This window comes from Mesocricetus auratus, unplaced genomic scaffold (assembly GCF_017639785.1).
Source record: "Mesocricetus auratus isolate SY011 unplaced genomic scaffold, BCM_Maur_2.0 Super-Scaffold_100010, whole genome shotgun sequence".
Taxonomy (NCBI): Eukaryota; Metazoa; Chordata; class Mammalia; order Rodentia; family Cricetidae; genus Mesocricetus; species Mesocricetus auratus.
The window spans coordinates 49,414,303-49,432,356 of NW_024429194.1; the positions used below are offsets into that span (position 1 = coordinate 49,414,303).

At 43.2% G+C, this 18,054-nt stretch overlaps 1 protein-coding gene and 1 pseudogene across 1 annotated transcript in view; both read left to right on the top strand.

Annotated features, from left to right (window-relative positions):
* The window catches only part of LOC121142961, a 41,125-nt pseudogene extending 23,517 nt beyond the window's left edge, over window positions 1-17,608 (top strand).
* A 172-nt stretch (window positions 17,609-17,780) lies between these two features.
* Window positions 17,781-18,054, top strand: part of LOC121142962 (aldehyde oxidase 1-like) — a 72,532-nt gene continuing 72,258 nt past the window's right edge. Inside the window, 1 exon segment of the mRNA XM_040754226.1 lies at window positions 17,781-17,888. Coding sequence (XP_040610160.1) covers window positions 17,781-17,888 — 108 coding nt within the window.

The following is an 18,054-nucleotide window of genomic DNA, read 5'->3' on the forward strand; positions in this document are numbered from 1 at the left end:
GAACCTACTTAATCTCCCCAAATCAACCAGGCTTCCTATCTCTCTCTCTCCCCTTCCACCCTGTGTGTTTGTCTTTCTTTCTCTTCTCTCTCTCCTGAATCAAATAGATGCTTTTTGGTTAAGCTTACATTCATTTATCTCACTGTTTTTCAAGGAGGATGTTAATACCTCGCCACAGGAAATTACCTTTAGAGTCAATACACCTAGAATGTATAACATCAGTACAGAATAATAGCTCACTTGCTTGCTTGTTTCATTCTTCTTTATTTTCTGTCTCAGATATGGTGGTGCAGTCCGCTGCACTCTGGAAAGAGGAGAAGACATGTTAATAACTGGAGGTCGCCACCCTTACCTTGGGAAGTATAAAGTGAGCAGAGGAAGGATTGAGGGAAGGATTTGCGCTGCAAACAGAACAGTCTATAAATGCACATGGCAGCATTGACTGCTCTGATGGGGAAGAAAAGGGGCATCAACAGACGTGTCTATGTCAGGGTGTCTACTGCTGCCGTGAAACACCGTGAGCAACAGTTTAGGGCATAAAGGGTTCATTTCACCCACGTTTCCATATTACAGCCCTTCATTGAAAACAATTCGGGCAGACACTCAAGCAGGGCAAGATCCTGGAGGCTGGAGCTGATGGTGAGGCCAGGAAGAGATAGTCTGCTCCCTACCCATGGTTTTCTCAGCCTGGTTTCTTATAGAACCCAGGAACATCAGCCCGGGGTGGCCCCAACGACAGTGGGCTGGGTCCTCTCCTAACAACCACTAAATCACTAATGCCCAACACCATGCCGACAGCTCAATCTTATAGAGACATTTCCTCAATTGAAGTTCCCTCCTCTCAGATGAATCTAGCTGATGTCAAGTTGACAGAAAAACCAGCCAGGACAAAATAGCAGTCTGTTTTTGTACTTCTTGTGCTCAGTTTAATTACCACCAAGTTCAATGAGATTTCCTGCTCTGCTCAGAGATGTCAGCTGCAGAGAGAGAACCAGCTAGCCCTGTGCATTGCAGAGTGAATAATTGGAAAACCTGTGACTGTGTGTGTTCATGAAAGTAGATCTGATAGTAATTCTTTTCACACATAAAGGTAAAAATAGAATAATTTCTGTAACAATAGTGCTACATGAAATTGCAATTATATGCCAATGGTTACTCATTGTTTAAATATATCAAGCATATCATGAAAAACCATGACACAGAAATTCCTAGAAAAGTTTCTATAGTAGAAAATAATTATCTTTTGCCTCTTAAAAGACCATTTTACATTTTAAAGTTGTCTGACAGCTTAACAAATAACCAACATCTCTCAGGATCTTAATCCTTTGTTATGTTCTTTCTCATTTAGGTAACAGCCTTGTGGCCTGCATAGATTTGGGACAGGAGAACTTGCTCCAATCACTCAGGGACTTGTATTTCTAATGGCACTTTATCCCTTTAGACTGCACTCTTAAATGTAACCGCAAGGTGCATGATGGCCATTTCATTTCACATTTAAATTAACAAAATACACTTAAACTAAGATTATGCCCTACTTTTGCATTAACTATTTCAAGTATACAGTGACCACCAATAGTTACTGACTACTATATTTTACATGTAGGCACAGAATATTGTCATCGTCCCTGAGGGTTCTATTGGAACCCTGTGCATGGACTTGGAGTCCACCACAGAGCCATCGACACAAGGCAGTAGGCAAAGGCATTCTCATGTGGATGATACATCAAGTGCCAAACCTGTAAGTGGTGGACCTTGCTTTGGTCAGACATCTTTGAGACTGATTTTGCCACTTAACTGTGGAGATGGCTAGGAAATGGAGTCTGTGTGCGCAGATGCCTCCCTGGGGGGGGAAGATTCAGAATAACAGCTTTAATTTTGATTCACACAGAACGGCAAGACTGAGTAGATTCTTGATATGTTACATGCTATACCTGGCTTGAGTACTTACAAGAGTCTCATGAGAATATTATGGAGAAGAAGGCCTGAGAGTGTGGGGATGGATCTGGTGGCCACCACAGGCAGGATGAATACAGACAGGAAGCAGTTGACTCTAGACATGGTTGTACAAAATGGAGCAGATGAGCTCCAGAGCTTATATTCTATAAAATAAAATAGTATTTGTTGAAACCCTTAGCACCACATGATGAATAAGGTCAAAGAAGACAGCCTAGACATTTCTAAAAGAAAAAATCTGGAAGCAGTGAGCATTTGGAAGGCAAATGAAACAGAAATGCCCTTCACCTAAGTATAGACCATAGTTACAGAGGCCATCACCTCTGTTCAGTTATGTTCAGTGTTTCAGAGTCGTGTGAATACAGAATATGAGATTAATATGTATATAGTACTATTGAGCACTTGCTCTGTGTTGATCATCTGCCTCTACTTCTGCATATCACCTGATTTATTGTCATTTCAAAGATGGCTAGAGAGCTTACCTAGTATATTATTTACTTTCCCTGTGGCTGTGAGAAAACACCCTAAAAAACCTTAAAGGCATATGATTCATTTTGATTTGTAGTTGGAAGGTCCCACTCATCATGGCAAGGAGGAACTTGAAACAGGTGCTCATATTGCATCACAGTGAGGAAGAAGAAAGCTGTGAGAACTGTGCTCAGTGACTGACCTTTCGTGCAGTCTAGAACTGAGCCAAGGGAATGGTGCCACCCATTGTTAGGGCTGGTCTTTCCACTACAGTTAACCCAGTCAAGAAGATCCTTTCCCGGGATATTCAGAAACCTGCCTCCTGTTGAGCTGGTAATTAGCAATGGCTACCACAGTGTTTTCCCAGGAGCACTAAGCCGGCTCCCTATCCTAAAAACAGCTGTCAGATCTGAGTCCATGAAGATTTTCCAAAGTATGGTTGAGCAAACTGTCTATAGACTTGGCCTCCTGAGCCTGTATCAACAGTCAGTTCTCCCCTGCCCCAGGCTGGATTCATGAACGATGGCAGAATTTTGACCCTGGACATGGAGCATTACTGCAATGCAGAGAGCACCCTGGATGAGTCATTATGGGTAAGTGTATTAAAGGAAGTTTTCTTTCTCCCAGGGTGTTACAGAAAATGATTCCACTAAGGAACTATTCACTCTTTACCCAACAATTGATGAAGGTACAGAGAATCTCACTGAAGGATAGCATAGAGTTTCTCACTGCAAACCACAAGTGTAGACCAGAGACCTTGGCCAAGCATGCATCTGTGTTTCCTCTCTATGTTTCCCATACCTAGATGTGATCATTAGATCAGGCTTTCCCAGATTTGTCCCTTATATAGTTTTAAGTGTGTAATTCTTCATGGGGCTGCCCATGGATTATGAGATAGTCACCAGCATCCTTAACCTGTGGACGACATTGACATGTTACCTCCCAGTCGTAGCAGCCACAACTATTTCCAGACATTGCTAAATATAATAGTTGGTAGAAGGAAGGATTTCCTTTGGTTGAGTATATGTGAATTAAAACAAATACCAGATACCCTTTTAAAATTCAACACTGTCTCATTCTGTAGGCCCAATGTTTAGGAGCTTTAAATATATGCTAACCTTTTGGAAATAGTTGGAACTAGGAAAAAGGCATTTGCTTTAAAGTGTGAAAATTAAAGGTAATAATCATGAAGAATTCAAATCCTTTAAAATCAATTTACAGAAAGATATATTTAACTGAGGTGTCATATCTTTTGGCTTATTTGCTGAGATGTGAAGAGGGGAGCTGTTTCCAGCCTGGTTTCCTTGTGAGGTGTCTTCACGGTGGGACATGAACAGAAGGCCAAGGTCTCTCACATCCATTCTGGGTTTCTCCAGGGGATAGAAATGGGACTTCTGAAGATGGACAATTCTTACAAGTTTCGCAACCTTGGCTGCCGGGGCTGGGCCTGCAAAACCAACCTTCCATCCAACACAGCTCTTCATAGGTTTCCATGTATACCTCTGTGACCTGATATTCTAAGACTGTGTTTTTTGGGCATTGAGTGCCTTTTCCCCAGACACAGGCTATTCTTATTTTGTCAAAACATCAGTAGTTTATACCTGTTGACCAGGAAAATGGATATTGCCTTCACTGTCATAAGTGTTTCCTTTGAACAGTGGTGATTTCAGCTTGTTCACCAGGATAACACACAGCTTTGAATGTTAATAAAGGGGCAGTTTTCATGGTGTGGATGTAAAGTCCTAGTGGTCAAGGAAATGATCTAGGAAAAAGTAATTTGTGTAGGTTTCTGGACTGATGTGGAATTCCTGAACTTTGACTTGTGACCAGGGCTGCTTACCAGTGATCTGAACAATAGAGTCTTGTAGAATTTTAGGGTTATGGAGTAGAAATTATCTCGTTACCAGAATATTCTATGAAGATTATCTTTACAAATCCCCAGTTAAGTCAGGCACACTGGAGAGAAGGAACTGATTGTTGTGACTCAAATTTTAGCCCACAGTCCACCAGAGTGGACAGTAACTTGAGACAGATGGTCACAAAGAGACATTCGGCAAAGAGCCAGCAATTAGTAAAGAGTCTTGGCTCATTTTATGTTTTTAATATACGTGTGGAACCCAGCATGTGGAATGGTGCTACCCACATTAGGCTGAATTTCCTCACTTCAAGCAACCCAAACTCCTGACTTCCTTGGTTAAAATGCCCAGAGATTTCTCTGGTGAGTGATTTTAGGTGCCTTTGACTTGACTGTCTAGATAAACAATTGCAGATAGCACAGCGAATTACTCTCCATGGTGGACAATTGCAGCCCAGCAAGACTTGGAAGAAGCCCCATGCTCAACAGTGGTTAAATATGTTCGTTTAGTCCAACTGCTTCTGAGTAGATGAACTTTTAATCCTGTGAGCAACTTGGTTGTTTCTGACTCCTGCAGAGGACCTGCACAATAAGGTGATGACTCCAGACATCTGCAGACCTGTGCCAAATGGTTTATGTCAGTGGTTCTCAACCTGTGAGATGTGCCCCTAAGAGGGTCACATAATAGATATTTACCTTACCATTTATAATAGTAGCCAAATTACAGCTGTGAAGGAGCAAGGAGCTAATTTTATAATTTGGGGTCACTACAAATGAAGAACTGTCTTAAAGTTTTGCAACTTTAGGAAGGCTGAGATCCACTGGTGTAGGGTGATCCTAGGTCTTTTTGCAGCCAAACTATCAATGAATGTGTTTCTGTGCACCTTGTTTGAATTTGCATTTGGGCATTATCACTATGCAGCACTTGTCCTGCCGTTGGTCTGGCTCTGATTGGGATATGTATGTGTGTGTATGTATGTATGTATGCATATATGCATGTATGTATATGCATATACATATGTGTGTTAATAAATATGTATATGTATATAAGTGTGTGTATATTTATATATATGTATATGTATATATGGGGGGACAGGACCTTGGGGGAAGGGTGGAAAGTGTTTTAATTTCAGTATTATGTCCTGACAGGGGTCAGTCCCCTTCTGATTGGCTTGTTTTCAACCTTTCCTCAGGCAGCTGCCTTTGACTCACATTTATCTTGATGGCTCTGCACTGGTCACTCATGGTGGGATCGAGATGGGGCAGGGTGTCCACACTAAATGATTCAGGCAAGAATACAAACCCTGGATTCTGTGGAGTAGGTCCTCACAGATTTTTCTCTCTCTCAAAATAAAAGGTTAGGACGCTCTAAATTTGACTGCTTAAGCATTAAGCTACTAGCAGAAAGCAGTGTACAAGTCAGTTTTATCATAGAACACTAGAAAAGCATGTGTCAAAGGTGGGTTTGTTTTATTGCTGAAGAGGACTGTGTGAGTGCTTTCTGCTTTCATTTGGATGTATTGAAAACTGAATTGTCCTCTTCTGAGTTTTTGCTGGGAGGTGAAAAGATGTGCGAAATCTGATGGATTGTAGTGTTTCTTACCCTTTTTAGATTAAGGGCTCGGAAAAATCAATAACATAAAGCAGACTTTGATATCTCTTCCCATTGTTTAGTAGTAATTCTGTTTGTCTGATTTTCTTACTGTAAATTACTAAGATGTTGCTCATGTAATTTTATTGATTGTCAGGTTTTTTTCAACTTACTTTATTATTGCTCATTACATGAGCAATTCTTTGTGTTTTTGCAAACACAATCGCCAGGCATGGTGAGCTGGCCTATAAACTCAGCACTCTGGAGACTAAGGCAGGAGGATCAAATTCAGGTCAAATTCAGCCATATAAAGACATAATGTCTCAAAAACAAAACAGACAAAGACATTCTTACCAATCATGATTTTAATGGCTGCAGGGGGATTCAGTTGTAATTAACTCTACCCCAGCTACTGAACTATTCAATAAATATTCCTAAAATAAACCGAAAATTTCCCTAAACTGCCTCTCCAGCGGAGGCGTTACTAGATAATGGGGAGTGAGTATTTAGAAATACTGACACACCTTGCTAAGTTGTTTTCCATAAAATGTCTTTTGTGGCCTTACCTAACCCTAAATTTGATGAATTGTTGAAATAATTCAATAAATTTACAGGTGAATGAAAGCAGCTCAAGTGACATAATTTTGATTTTTTTTAAGTTACAGAGACTGCGGGTGTGTAGGATTTATAGTTTGTCTGTTTATTTGTTTTTGTTTTCATGGTGCTAGCACCTGAGAGTTCTCTAGTTCTACTTTAAAGTAAGCTTTCACTGTTTTCTTCTTGCACCAAAGAGCTTATGTTGAGAACCTGTGACTCTGTCTGGATTTTTTTCTGAGAGCCTCTCATTATGGAAGGCACAGGAAGCCTGTATCTGTGGACAAGCTGTGGACAAACTCTATCAAGCATACTGCTAGGCAGAGAGATGAGTCATCTAACATGATTTTCTCCAGCACTAAAAGTACAGAACAAAGCAACCTCCAAGCCCCATGCTGGCCCTCAGCTCCCTCTTCATCCCCTCCTCTGTGATGCATGTGTTCCTAAGGCCATGTCCTTCCTGAGAGGTGTTCTTTTCCTGCAGTGTGGCCAGAGATGTGCATAGAAACCAGACAGCTCCTGCTAAAATGATGTCCTCTTTGCTAGAATTTTGCAAAGTGTGGGTGGTGAGAGTAGCTCGACAGTGTCGATTTCATTAATACAGAGATGTGGGTGAAGCTTTTCCTCCTGCAGTAAGGGATAGTGTGGAGTTCTTTCCTGATGTTATTTCAATGAGAAAATCAATGGAAACAAAAGTGTCTAAAACTTGGAGTCCACACTAGCTACCAGGGTTTTAGAAGAGGGGGCTTTTTGTACCTGAAGGAGGTCATGGTTCAGCCTCTTCATCCTTGTCATGCATATAAGGGCTGCACACATGTGCTATGATAGCCGGGCATGTGCACAGGTGTCCAACTAACCAGTGTATGAAAAGAAAATCATGTTCAAAATTCCAGGTGGTCAGCCGCGAAATAAAGATGCCGATGTCCAGTATCCACTTCGTGAGACAAGCACAGAAACCCCAACACAAATGCCTCTGGAGGGTCTCTGTTGGCAGATCTCAATGAGTTGGCAGTAAAGGTAAAGGCTGCTGTAGTTGCTTCATTCATTAAACTTTCAGGTCAAATCCATAGATGGAGATCACAGGCATCATTTATCTATAAATTCTCTCAGTCCAGGGCAGGGCAGGCATGCAGACCCAGCAGATGACACAACACCCTGTATTTATCTAAGGTAAGCTCTGCTCCATGACTGAGTCCATGCTTCCTTGATGTCTGTAGGGTGGACAGATATTCGTCTGCTTGGTTGTTCCATGTCTACTGAGATTACAGAGGGAGTCCCTATTGAACATTCTAATTATAGAGTAACTTACCAACATGGTAAAGTGCTTCAAATATTCCCAATCTGCCTAACATGAACTATCAGATTCCATTGGCCTTTTTTTCATTTTATTTTCCAGTTTAAATTTAGATAAGAAACGAGGTTGCTTCACAAGTCAGTTCCAGGTCCATTTGACTTTTTATATTGCAATAATCAACTTCATGCCTGCATATGCTTGCTCTATTTAAAACAATTGTATAAGCTAGGATTCTAAGTAGTTAAATTATTTTCTACAACAATTTAATCATGGTGGTCTATAGATTATATATGTATATTATTATTATATACTACATGTATGTACATATACAAGTATGCATATATATTCAGAAAGGAGGGGCAGTTAATGTCATAAAGCACATGGCTCATTTCTCTCAAGGGTCTGGGGAGTCTGGGGTGTTCCTGGGATGTTCGATATTTTTTGACATCCGTGATGCAGTGAGCGCAGCACGAGAGGAGAGAGGCATGTCTGGACCATTGAGTCTCAACAGTCCACTGACTCCAGAGAAGACCCAAATGGCCTGTGAAGATAAGTTCACAGAAGCGGTATGCTACACTCAAGAGAAAAACATAAAATTCCTCATTCTGACCCCTGGCTATAGCCAAGTTTATGTAACCTAATGCTGCTCTTGAAGTTGTGCCCTTGGCTGTGTCTTTTCATCAGCCTGGCCTTGCTTGGTCTCTTGTGTGCTCAGGTCCTTAACACTTGAGGGGAACTGAGGATTCCTTCTCTCAGTTTTGTTCCCCTGAGTCAGGCCCCAGAGTTCAGGGACTATAGTCTGACCCTGGGACACCTTATGGAGAATCAAGGTCACTCTGCTATATCCCTGCTGTCACCCACGCAGTCACTGGCAGTGTGACAGAAAGAACCCTCCCACAGTATCCTTCCTGCTGAGCACGCACTCCGTGTCCTGTGTGTCTGTACAGCAGCATGATATGTGATCTGTGATTGCCATGCACTCAGCTACCTCTCTAGTTACAAGTTCCCTTCTCTTATGGGGTGTCCCTCCTACGCTCCTCCCACAGTCTCTGAAGAGGATCTGGACACCACAAAGAGAAACAGACATTGACTCCATGTTTCCTTAGCCCCTCTCCACTTGGAGTTGAAAGCTCTCCATCCCTCTGCTAGACCCTCTCCAGGATGCCTCTCTACAATTCACGATGTTATTTTCTGATCTCCTCTTGGCCCTGAAGCCTGTGGTGGTTTTGCCTTCATTATCTTTTGTTATTTTTAATCTAAGTCACAAGCATGTTTCTGAGTTATAAATATCCAAATTTGCTCTTTCCTTCCAGATTCCAAGAGATGAACCTGAAACCTTTGTTCCCTCGATCAGACGTATGTGAGCCAAATGTGAGCTTCTGGAGGGACTGGGTCAGCTCCACTGTAGAAGGTACCTCCCAGACTGTCTGTTAGAAGATGCTAACTATGAAAGCTGATTTCCCAGTCTGTAATCACCCAAAGCATTGCTTAAATGAAGCTGACTTGCAATTTGCAATTCAGTGTACCCCAGACACACCTAAGCAATTTTACATTGTATTTTAAATTGCACAAATATTAACATGTTTCCTCTGAGGTGGTTTCATTCATCCATTATTCTGTCCCTTGGACCCATCCAGCTAAATATGACATCTTGTCTGTGCCTCAGGTTTGGTTTCTATACAACACTCAAAGTTATATTATCTAATGAATGACAGTTTTATAAATAATATTTTTCCTGTTGTGAACTGTAAATGCATTTTTTTCATTGTCCCTGAGAACCATCATACCACATTCCCTATCAGAACAGATAGGGTCCTGTATCTAAAGAGTATCTGGGACCACGGGGGTCAGGAGGACGCAGATAAATGAGCTTCAACAAAACTACAAGGTGGCTACAGCTTTTACAGTTTGCCATCTGGTACTGTTATGAATACCAGGGCCAAGAGCAACTTGAGAGCAGGGGTTTATCTGACTCACACATCCTGATCACTACTGGTCATTAAGGGCAGTCAGGGACAAGAGCACCAGCTGGAGCAGAGGCAGAAACCATGGAAGAAGCTGCTGACTGGCTTGCTCTCCAAGGCTGGCTCAGTCTGCTTTCTCAGTCACACAGGGACAGCAGCACAGGAGTGGCACTGCCACAGGGGACTGCATCAATTACCAATCATGAACACGCCCCACAGCCTTGCCTACAGGCCAATCTGATGGAGGCGTTTTCTCAACTGTGGCTCCCTCCTCCCAGATGATGCTCAGGTCTACTGACAAAGCCAACCAGCACAGACCTAAAAGGATCGATTTATATGCTGTGGATTTTATCAGACGCTTCTCAAAGAACCCGTGGAGAGAGACAACTTGAGGAAGTTGTGACTGGAGTCTGTAGAGCTTGGGACACGACTTGACCTTTGAATCTGAATGAATGCAGGGAACAGAAGAGGTGTGAAGCATCCTTCAAGTTTAAGGGGTCTCACTGAAGCTGTCTTGTCAGATGGCAGAGGACAGGGAAAACAGGTGGGAACAGTGTTCTGCTTTCTCCCTTCTCCCTGGCAGCTGCCTCCCTTGTGGCCCTGTGCTGGCTTCTCCTGCAGCCATCCCTCCAAGTGTAGGCTCCTGAGGGAATCCTTCTTTCTCCTCACCCCACACCCTGATTCTGGCTGTGATCGTTACTCCATGTTAGAAATGGATCTTCTGCTGAGGCTCTAACTCTGAACACAGTGCTCTGATGGTGACTAGGGGACATTCAGACAAGGTCTCCGATGCTGGCTGGCAGGAATCTGTTCCATACACCAGGGAGACCTCACACTCATGGGGATCTTCTGCCCTTGACCACTAAGTGCTGCCTCACAAGCACATGCCACCACTTGCTCCAAGTCTTGTGTTTGATTGTGACTTGGATGTCTCAGACCCCCAGGCCTCATGTGTCCCAAACGGATCTCCCAATAACATGTCTCACACTCAGGGGGTCTGGATCAGTCCCATGCTGGCCTCCCAGATGTCGGTCTGGGGTCCAAGAGCTCCCCCTTGTTCAGATCAGCTGTCTCTGCTGGTTTCGCCTGCCCATTCTTTGCCAATTTGCTCATCGTTCCTCTCTGTCACTGGGCTCTGTGGGCTCAGTTCAGTGTTTAATTGTGAGTGTCTGCCTCTGCCTCCATCAGTCACTGGATGAAGGTTCCAGGATGGTACACAAGGCAGACGTCAAGTTCACCATCAGGAACGGGCATACAAGACACTCTCTCCACCACTGCCCAGCCTGCCAATTGGTGTTATCCTTCCAGATTGCTAGAGGTCTCACTGGTGCCGGACCTCTCCTATAACCTATGAATCCCTCTACTATAGTATCTCTCATCCTGCTCTTCCCCTTTTCTGCCTCCCCCACTCACCTCACCTGCTTCTCCATGACGTACTCTCTCCTCTTCTCCCCTTCTCTTCCTCCCAGCTCCACATTTACTGTTGTCATCAGAAGGTCTCATGAAACAGTGTGTTAGAAAAGTCTGCAGCCAAGTGTGAGTGTGGAGCCCACCCATATCACTCATGCTCTGTGCTACCAGACAACTCTAGTCTGACAGTGCTGCAATGGCCTAGCAGAGACATAGCTGGAGCATCAGGCAGAAAGTCCCACCACTCAGGATGCAAATGTGTGACTTGAAAGACTCTACACAGTGTTCTGCTTCAGTGACAATAGGCTAGCAGAAAGGAGCTGGGCATTTATAGATTACACTACTATCCATTTTATGTTTTAAAATCCCCAAATAAGAAGAAAAAATACAAAAACAAAGCAACAACAACAAACATCTCTGACAGATATCAGAGGACAAAAAAGAAATGGAAATATTCACTAAATATATAGCACACGGATAGCCACTTTTGAATGCACCTTAGCATCAGGCGCCGGCTTCCCTGCAACAGGAGCCTCTCTCTCTCTCTCTTTCTTCCTCATACCTCCTTTGCCAGCTCCAACTCAAACATCTATGGCCCCTAAAAGTACTTTCACATGTTTGTACACACACACACACATCCAGAATCCAAGGTCTTCAGGTCACTCTCAAATAATTATAAAACCTTTTGTCAATAGGAATGGAAGACAAACTATACTGGAAAGCCAGACATGAACTGTTAGTGTAAATGTTAAACTCTGCTCCTTTAAGATTAGATTCCTACCTGTACTCCTATAATAGGAGGAGGTTTGAGGCCAACAGGGTCTGCAAAATGAGTTTTGGGAGATGAAGGTCTATGTAATGAGACTTTATCAAAAGTAAGTAAGTAAGTAAGTAAGTAAGTAAGTAAATTAACAAATGTGTGAAGAAATAACCCATCCTAGAACCTTCAACCAATGACTGATAGAAGCATAGTCAGACACCCACTGCTAAACCCTGAACTGAATTCCTGGAACCTAGTGACAGAGAGGGAGGAATTAAGACTGGTCTGATCTAACCCACAGAAACAGTTGACCTCAACAAAGGGGAACTCTTGGATCCCAGATTGATGGCCGTGTGGAAAGCATGGGACTGATCCAGATCCCCTGAATGTGGGTGTCAGTTAGGAGGCCTAGGTAATCTATGGGGCCTTGGGTAGTATTTATCCCTGGCATACAAATGGACTTTGAGTGCCCATCCCACAATGAGGAATGCTCTCTCAGCCTTGCTCTTGGGAGAAGGCCTAGGCCCTGCCCTGAACCAAATGACAGACTCTAGATATCATCCATAGAAGGCCTCACGCTCCCAGGGGAACGGAGTAGGGATTGGGTGGAGGCTGGGGGATTGGTGGGGAGGCATGGGAGGAGGGGAGGGAGAGGGAGCTGGGTCTAATATGTGAAGCAACCTTGTTTCTAATTTAAATAAAAAAACTAAAAAAAAAAGATTGGATTCAAGACTGTAATCCCAGAATAGGAGGATGTTTGAGGCCAACTTGGTCTGCAAAGTGAGTTTTGGGACATGAAGCAAGCAAACAAACAAACAGACAGGAAATAAATAAATGAGCAAGCAAATAAACAAACGAGGGGTGACAACTCACCCAGGGGAACGAGCTGAGGAGTCTCTGTCCTGAGCATGTGATACCTACACGAGACATAAATGACTGCAATGTGCCCTTTGCACATATAATGCATGTCCTTGACAATTGTGTGAAATGTGAAGCCCAACACCTTGTTCTCAGCACTGTTGACAAAGAAAAGGACAGTAAAGTTTAAACTGAACTTAAGCCATTGTGTACTGTGTGTATGAAGGAGAAATCACAAAATGGAAAGATTGTCCATGCTCCCAAATAGGTAGGATTAACATAGTAAAAATGACAAATGTACAAAAAGGAAACTACAGATTCAATGCAATAACCTTCAAAATCCCATCAAAAATCTTCCCAGACCTTGAAAGAACAATATTCATCTTCATATGGAAAAACAAATAACCCAGCATAGCCAAAACATTCCAGTACAATAACAGAACTTCTGTAGGTATCACCATCCCTAACTTCAAGCTCTGCTATACAGCTTTAATAAGGAAAACAGCTTGGTATTGGCATAAAAATAGACAGGTAGACCAATGGAATTGAATCAAAGACATGGAAATAAATCCACACATCTATGAACTCCTGAATTTTGACAAAGAATCTAGGATTATAAAATTGAAATAAAGAAAGCATCTTCAACAAATGGTGCCTGCATAACTGGATTTCAACAAGTAGAAGAATGCTAATAGATCCATATCTGTCACCATGCACAAAACTCAAGTCCAACTTGATCAAGGACCTCAACATAAAACCAACTTACTGAAACCTCATAGAAGAAAAAGTGTGAAGTAGCCTTGAACACACTGGCTCAAGAGACCATTTCCTAAATATAACACCAGTAGCACAGAAGCTGAGAGCAACAATTAATAAATTGGACCTCGTGAAACTAAGAAGCTTCTGTAAAACAAAGGACATAATCAACAAGACAAAACAGTAACAATGTCTGACAGATCTAAACAGAGAACTCCCAACAGAGGAATCTCAAATGGCTGATAGCACTTAAGAAATGCTCAACATTCTTAGCCATCAGAGAAATGCAAATCAAAACCACTCTATGATACCATCTTATACCTGTCAGTATGGCCAAGATAAAAAACACTGATGACAGCTTATGCTGGAGAGCATATGGAGTAAGGGGAACACTCCTCCATTGCTAGTAGGAGTGCAAATTTGTACAGAAGGTTTTGAAATCAGTATGGTGGTTTCTCAGAAAATTGGCAATCAATCTACCTTCAGACCCAGCAATACCACTTTTGTACATATACCCAAAGAATGCATACTCACACCATAAGGACATTTGCTCAACTATGTTCATAGCATCCTTATTCATAATAGCCAGAACCTGGAAATAACCTAGATGCCCCTCAACTGAAGAATGGAAGAGGAAAAAGTGGTACTTTGCAACGGTACTTAGTTGTAAAAAATGATGACATCTTGAAATTTTCAGGCAAATGGATGTAACTAGAAAAGAAACCATCCTGAGTGAGGTAACCATGACCCAGAAAGACAAATATAATATGTGCTCGCTCATAAGTGGATATTGGACATAAAGCAAAGGACAACCAGCCTACACCACACAACCCCAGAGAACCTAAATAACAAAGAGAATCCTAAGAGAGACTTACATAACTCCATCTAGGGAGGGAAAAGAACATAATATCCTGAGTAATTGGGAGTGGAGGGACAGGAAGGAGGTTAAAAGGTGAGGGAAGACTATGGAAGAGGAGGAAATAAAAATGTATAGCTCAATAAAACACATTAATTCGTGAAATAAAAAAGAAAGGCGGTCAGGGCCCATGTAAATAGGAACACAGGAGGGCAATGGAGCAAGAATGAGGAAACAGTTCACGCCTGCATTGTGGAGTCAAGGTAACAGTGGAACCCGAAATCCCCGCAGGGTAAGGAGTCTTGTCTAGGAGCCCTACTGCTGGTAAAATGACATTCCCTATGTTGGTGGCAGAAACTAACTGTTGGAGTGATTTTATGTGACAGTGTTTCTTTCTTCATGGCAGACCAGATTTGCGAATAGAAAAACTACACGTATTTACAATTCATAAAGAACTATTTCCATGGTCCTTCAGAGAATATAAGTCAAGATTCATGGAGCCTTTGGGACATTCTGACTGAGTTTGTGTGTGACAGGTGGCCACAAGAGACAGTCATGGGCACTGGCCTGTTCAGATGCAGATTCTCTGATTAAAGTTAAGGTACAGAAAAGAAAGAAAGAAAAAAAAGCACATACATGTATTTATTTATTAGCTGAAATTCACATAATCTAACAGGTTTAAAATAATTAAGAGAAAAATGAAAAAAAACCTATAAAATGACTAGCTCAGACTGGGTATATAGCTCAGTTGGTACAGTACATACTTAAAGTGTGAAGTAGCCTTGAACACAGCACCACAATTAACCAGAAATGGCAGTACCTGCCAGTAACCTCTGCACTCAGGAGGTGGAGGCAGGAGGATCAGGAGTTCAGTGTTAGCTGAGACTCTTTCTAAAGACAAATGCAGTAAAAGGGAAGAGGCCACACTTCCCCAGGAGTAGGAAGTAGCCTTCTGAGGATTCAGGAAAACTTTCTCCCTCAGCCTACCTGACCTCCATCTGCTCTCTAGTTCTCCTTCCACTAGGAATTTTAAATATTAAAGAAGGGCAATAAGGTGAGGAATTGGGACACTTTCTGTTCCTGAAGAATTGCTGTGTTAGCCGAGCTGGAGTAACAGAGTCCCACACTGACCACAAGAGAGGGGTCCTTCCGGGATGACCTTGAAGCATGTTCGTTTCTTTTGTTGTCACTTTTATTGGCAACATGCCCATTATATGTAATAATATGTTTACTATGATATATATATACTGTATTTTTAGTCACCCCAATTACACTCTTGTGCCCCTCCCACTCTTGATGACCTTTCCCCAATTTGCCTTCTTCTGCTTTTGTGTGTATATTTTCATTTTTATTAAGCAGTGAGCTTCACTAGGGTTGCTGAAAGGACCTTAGGTGTAGGTTATCTACTAGAGGATGGAAACGTTACCAGCGGTTTCGTCCCAAGGAAACCACCTCTTCCTCTCCTATCAACCATTAACTACCTATAAATCCTCAGAGGTATGATGCTGCACCCCAATTATAGAGTGTTGATGCTACCACTCCGGTGCAGATCATCACAGCTGCTCTGAGTTCAAGAGTTCAATGGTCATATCATCCCCAGAAGACAGCCTCTTCCATGATGTTCCTAAGTCTTTGAAAGGGTGATATAGGTGTCTAACTATATCATGACTGAGCACTCAACAGTCACTTATTTTCATTACTTTGACTAATTGTGGATCTCTATAATTGCTGATGCCCACTGGAAAAAAGAACCATTTTGGATTAACCAGGCAGCAGCACTAATTTATGGACATGAGCAAAATTATTTAGAATGCATTTGACAAGTGCTTCAAGTCCATTTAGAAAAACAAAAATGGTAACTTCCCTACTGCAGACTATGACCTCCCCAGTCACAAGCTTTTGACAGTGGGCCACAAATCCAAGCAAAAAGTAGTTGGCTGCCGTTACAACAGACTTGCACTATTATACTAGTGGATACATCTTCAGTCAGCAGTGTTGTACAAAGAGCTCACAGCTGAATAAAAATATTGATGACAACTCCCCCAAGTAACCTTCATAGCATCTTCAAGGAGTATGAAAAACTTGCTGATTTATAACTAGCTACCCAACACTGTGACAACAAAGAGTTAAAACTCCCCAATGTCAACTCAAGAATGAACTGAAGGCTTAAGAAAGGCTGTGTCAGTAACTCTCAATTTCTCTGCCCTCTCTTTAGGCCAAGCACACCCACCTTTACTGTGTTTTTGGCCTTTGTTGCTTCTTTCCCACCTTTCTGCTTCCTTGATCAATAGACGTTGTGTTTTGGAGCCTCCAGTTACACTGGAAATGCTCCATCCTCAGTGGTTGGGATGCTGTTTAGTTGCCTTCAGCTCCTGACTTTATGTGAGTAAAGGGACAGCACTGATGTGAAACCAAGGTTGGAGTGTTTCTCAAAGGAATGACCAGGTCTTCAAGGTGCTGGGGAGAGCGGGATCTCCCTTGCTGTACCGGATGTCCCTAGGTCAGACTAATTCCCCTACAGTGACTGCTTTGAGAAGCCACGTTCTGACTGATTTACACTGAGCACAAATCAGTTTTCAGGCAAGTGAGGAACTTCACTGTGAGAGTAAGTGCTCACTGTCACCTGACAGAACCTAGAACCACCTGTGAGGTAGTCTCTGGGCAAGCTTGTGGAAGGTTATCTTATATGAATCAATGTGGGAAGAAGTCTTAATTGTTGGGGGGACCATTCTCTGTCAAGGGGGATCCTGGACTGCATAAAATGGAGGAAGCAAACTGGGCAGTGACATGCCTGCATTTGGGCTCTGCTTCTTGACTGTGGAAGCAAAGTCAGTGTCTTCTTCAAGCTTCCAGTACCCTGGCTTCCCCACCTTGGTGGATTGTACCTTGAACTCTGAGTCAGAGCAAACTAATTTTACCCTCAAGTTGCTTTTTATCAAGTATTTTATCATCACAACAAGAAAAGAAAGGATGTACAACATGTCCTGATGATGTTCTTGCCAACTGTGAAAATTTTTATGAAAAGAACTGAAAGTTCGACCCTCGGAGTCGCTGCCTGCTAGGCACCTCCACCTCCAACTGTCTCCGCGTGGCACAAGGCTGGAGCCGTGCTCTTTCCCTGGCGGTGGCAGCAGCAGAGGCGGCGATGGCAGCAGGCAGGGCATGGCTGCTAGCTGTGGCGGGCTCCATGGAGAGCTGCGGCCTCCGGAGCAGAGGCGGCGCTTCCACCGCTGTGCCTGGCTGCAGTGACCCGCGTTCTGTCCCGCGTCCTGCCGGCCGCCAGGCCTAGCCGTCCGTGTCTGTGCTGCTGCCCGAGCATCGCTGACTGTCCTCGGCCCGACTCCCCGGCGGGGTGGTGGCGGCCGGGTCCCCACGGTGGAGGAGGGAGCAGCGGCAGCAGGAGCCAGGCCCAGGCTCTAGGATGAAGTTCAAGTCCAACCAGACGCGGACGAATGACCACAAGGGCTTCAAGAAGCGGCCTGCCTGCCTGTGCTTCCACAGCGAGCGCGGGGGGGAGGAGGTGCTGTTGGTGAGTAGCAGTGGGTACCCAGACCAGTGGATTGTTCCAGGAGGAGGGATGGAGCCGGAGGAAGAGCCTGGTGGTGCTCCTGTGAGAGAAGTATATGAAGAGGCTGGAGTCAAAGGAAAATTGGCCAGACTCCTGGGAATATTCGAGAATCAAGACCGGAAGCACA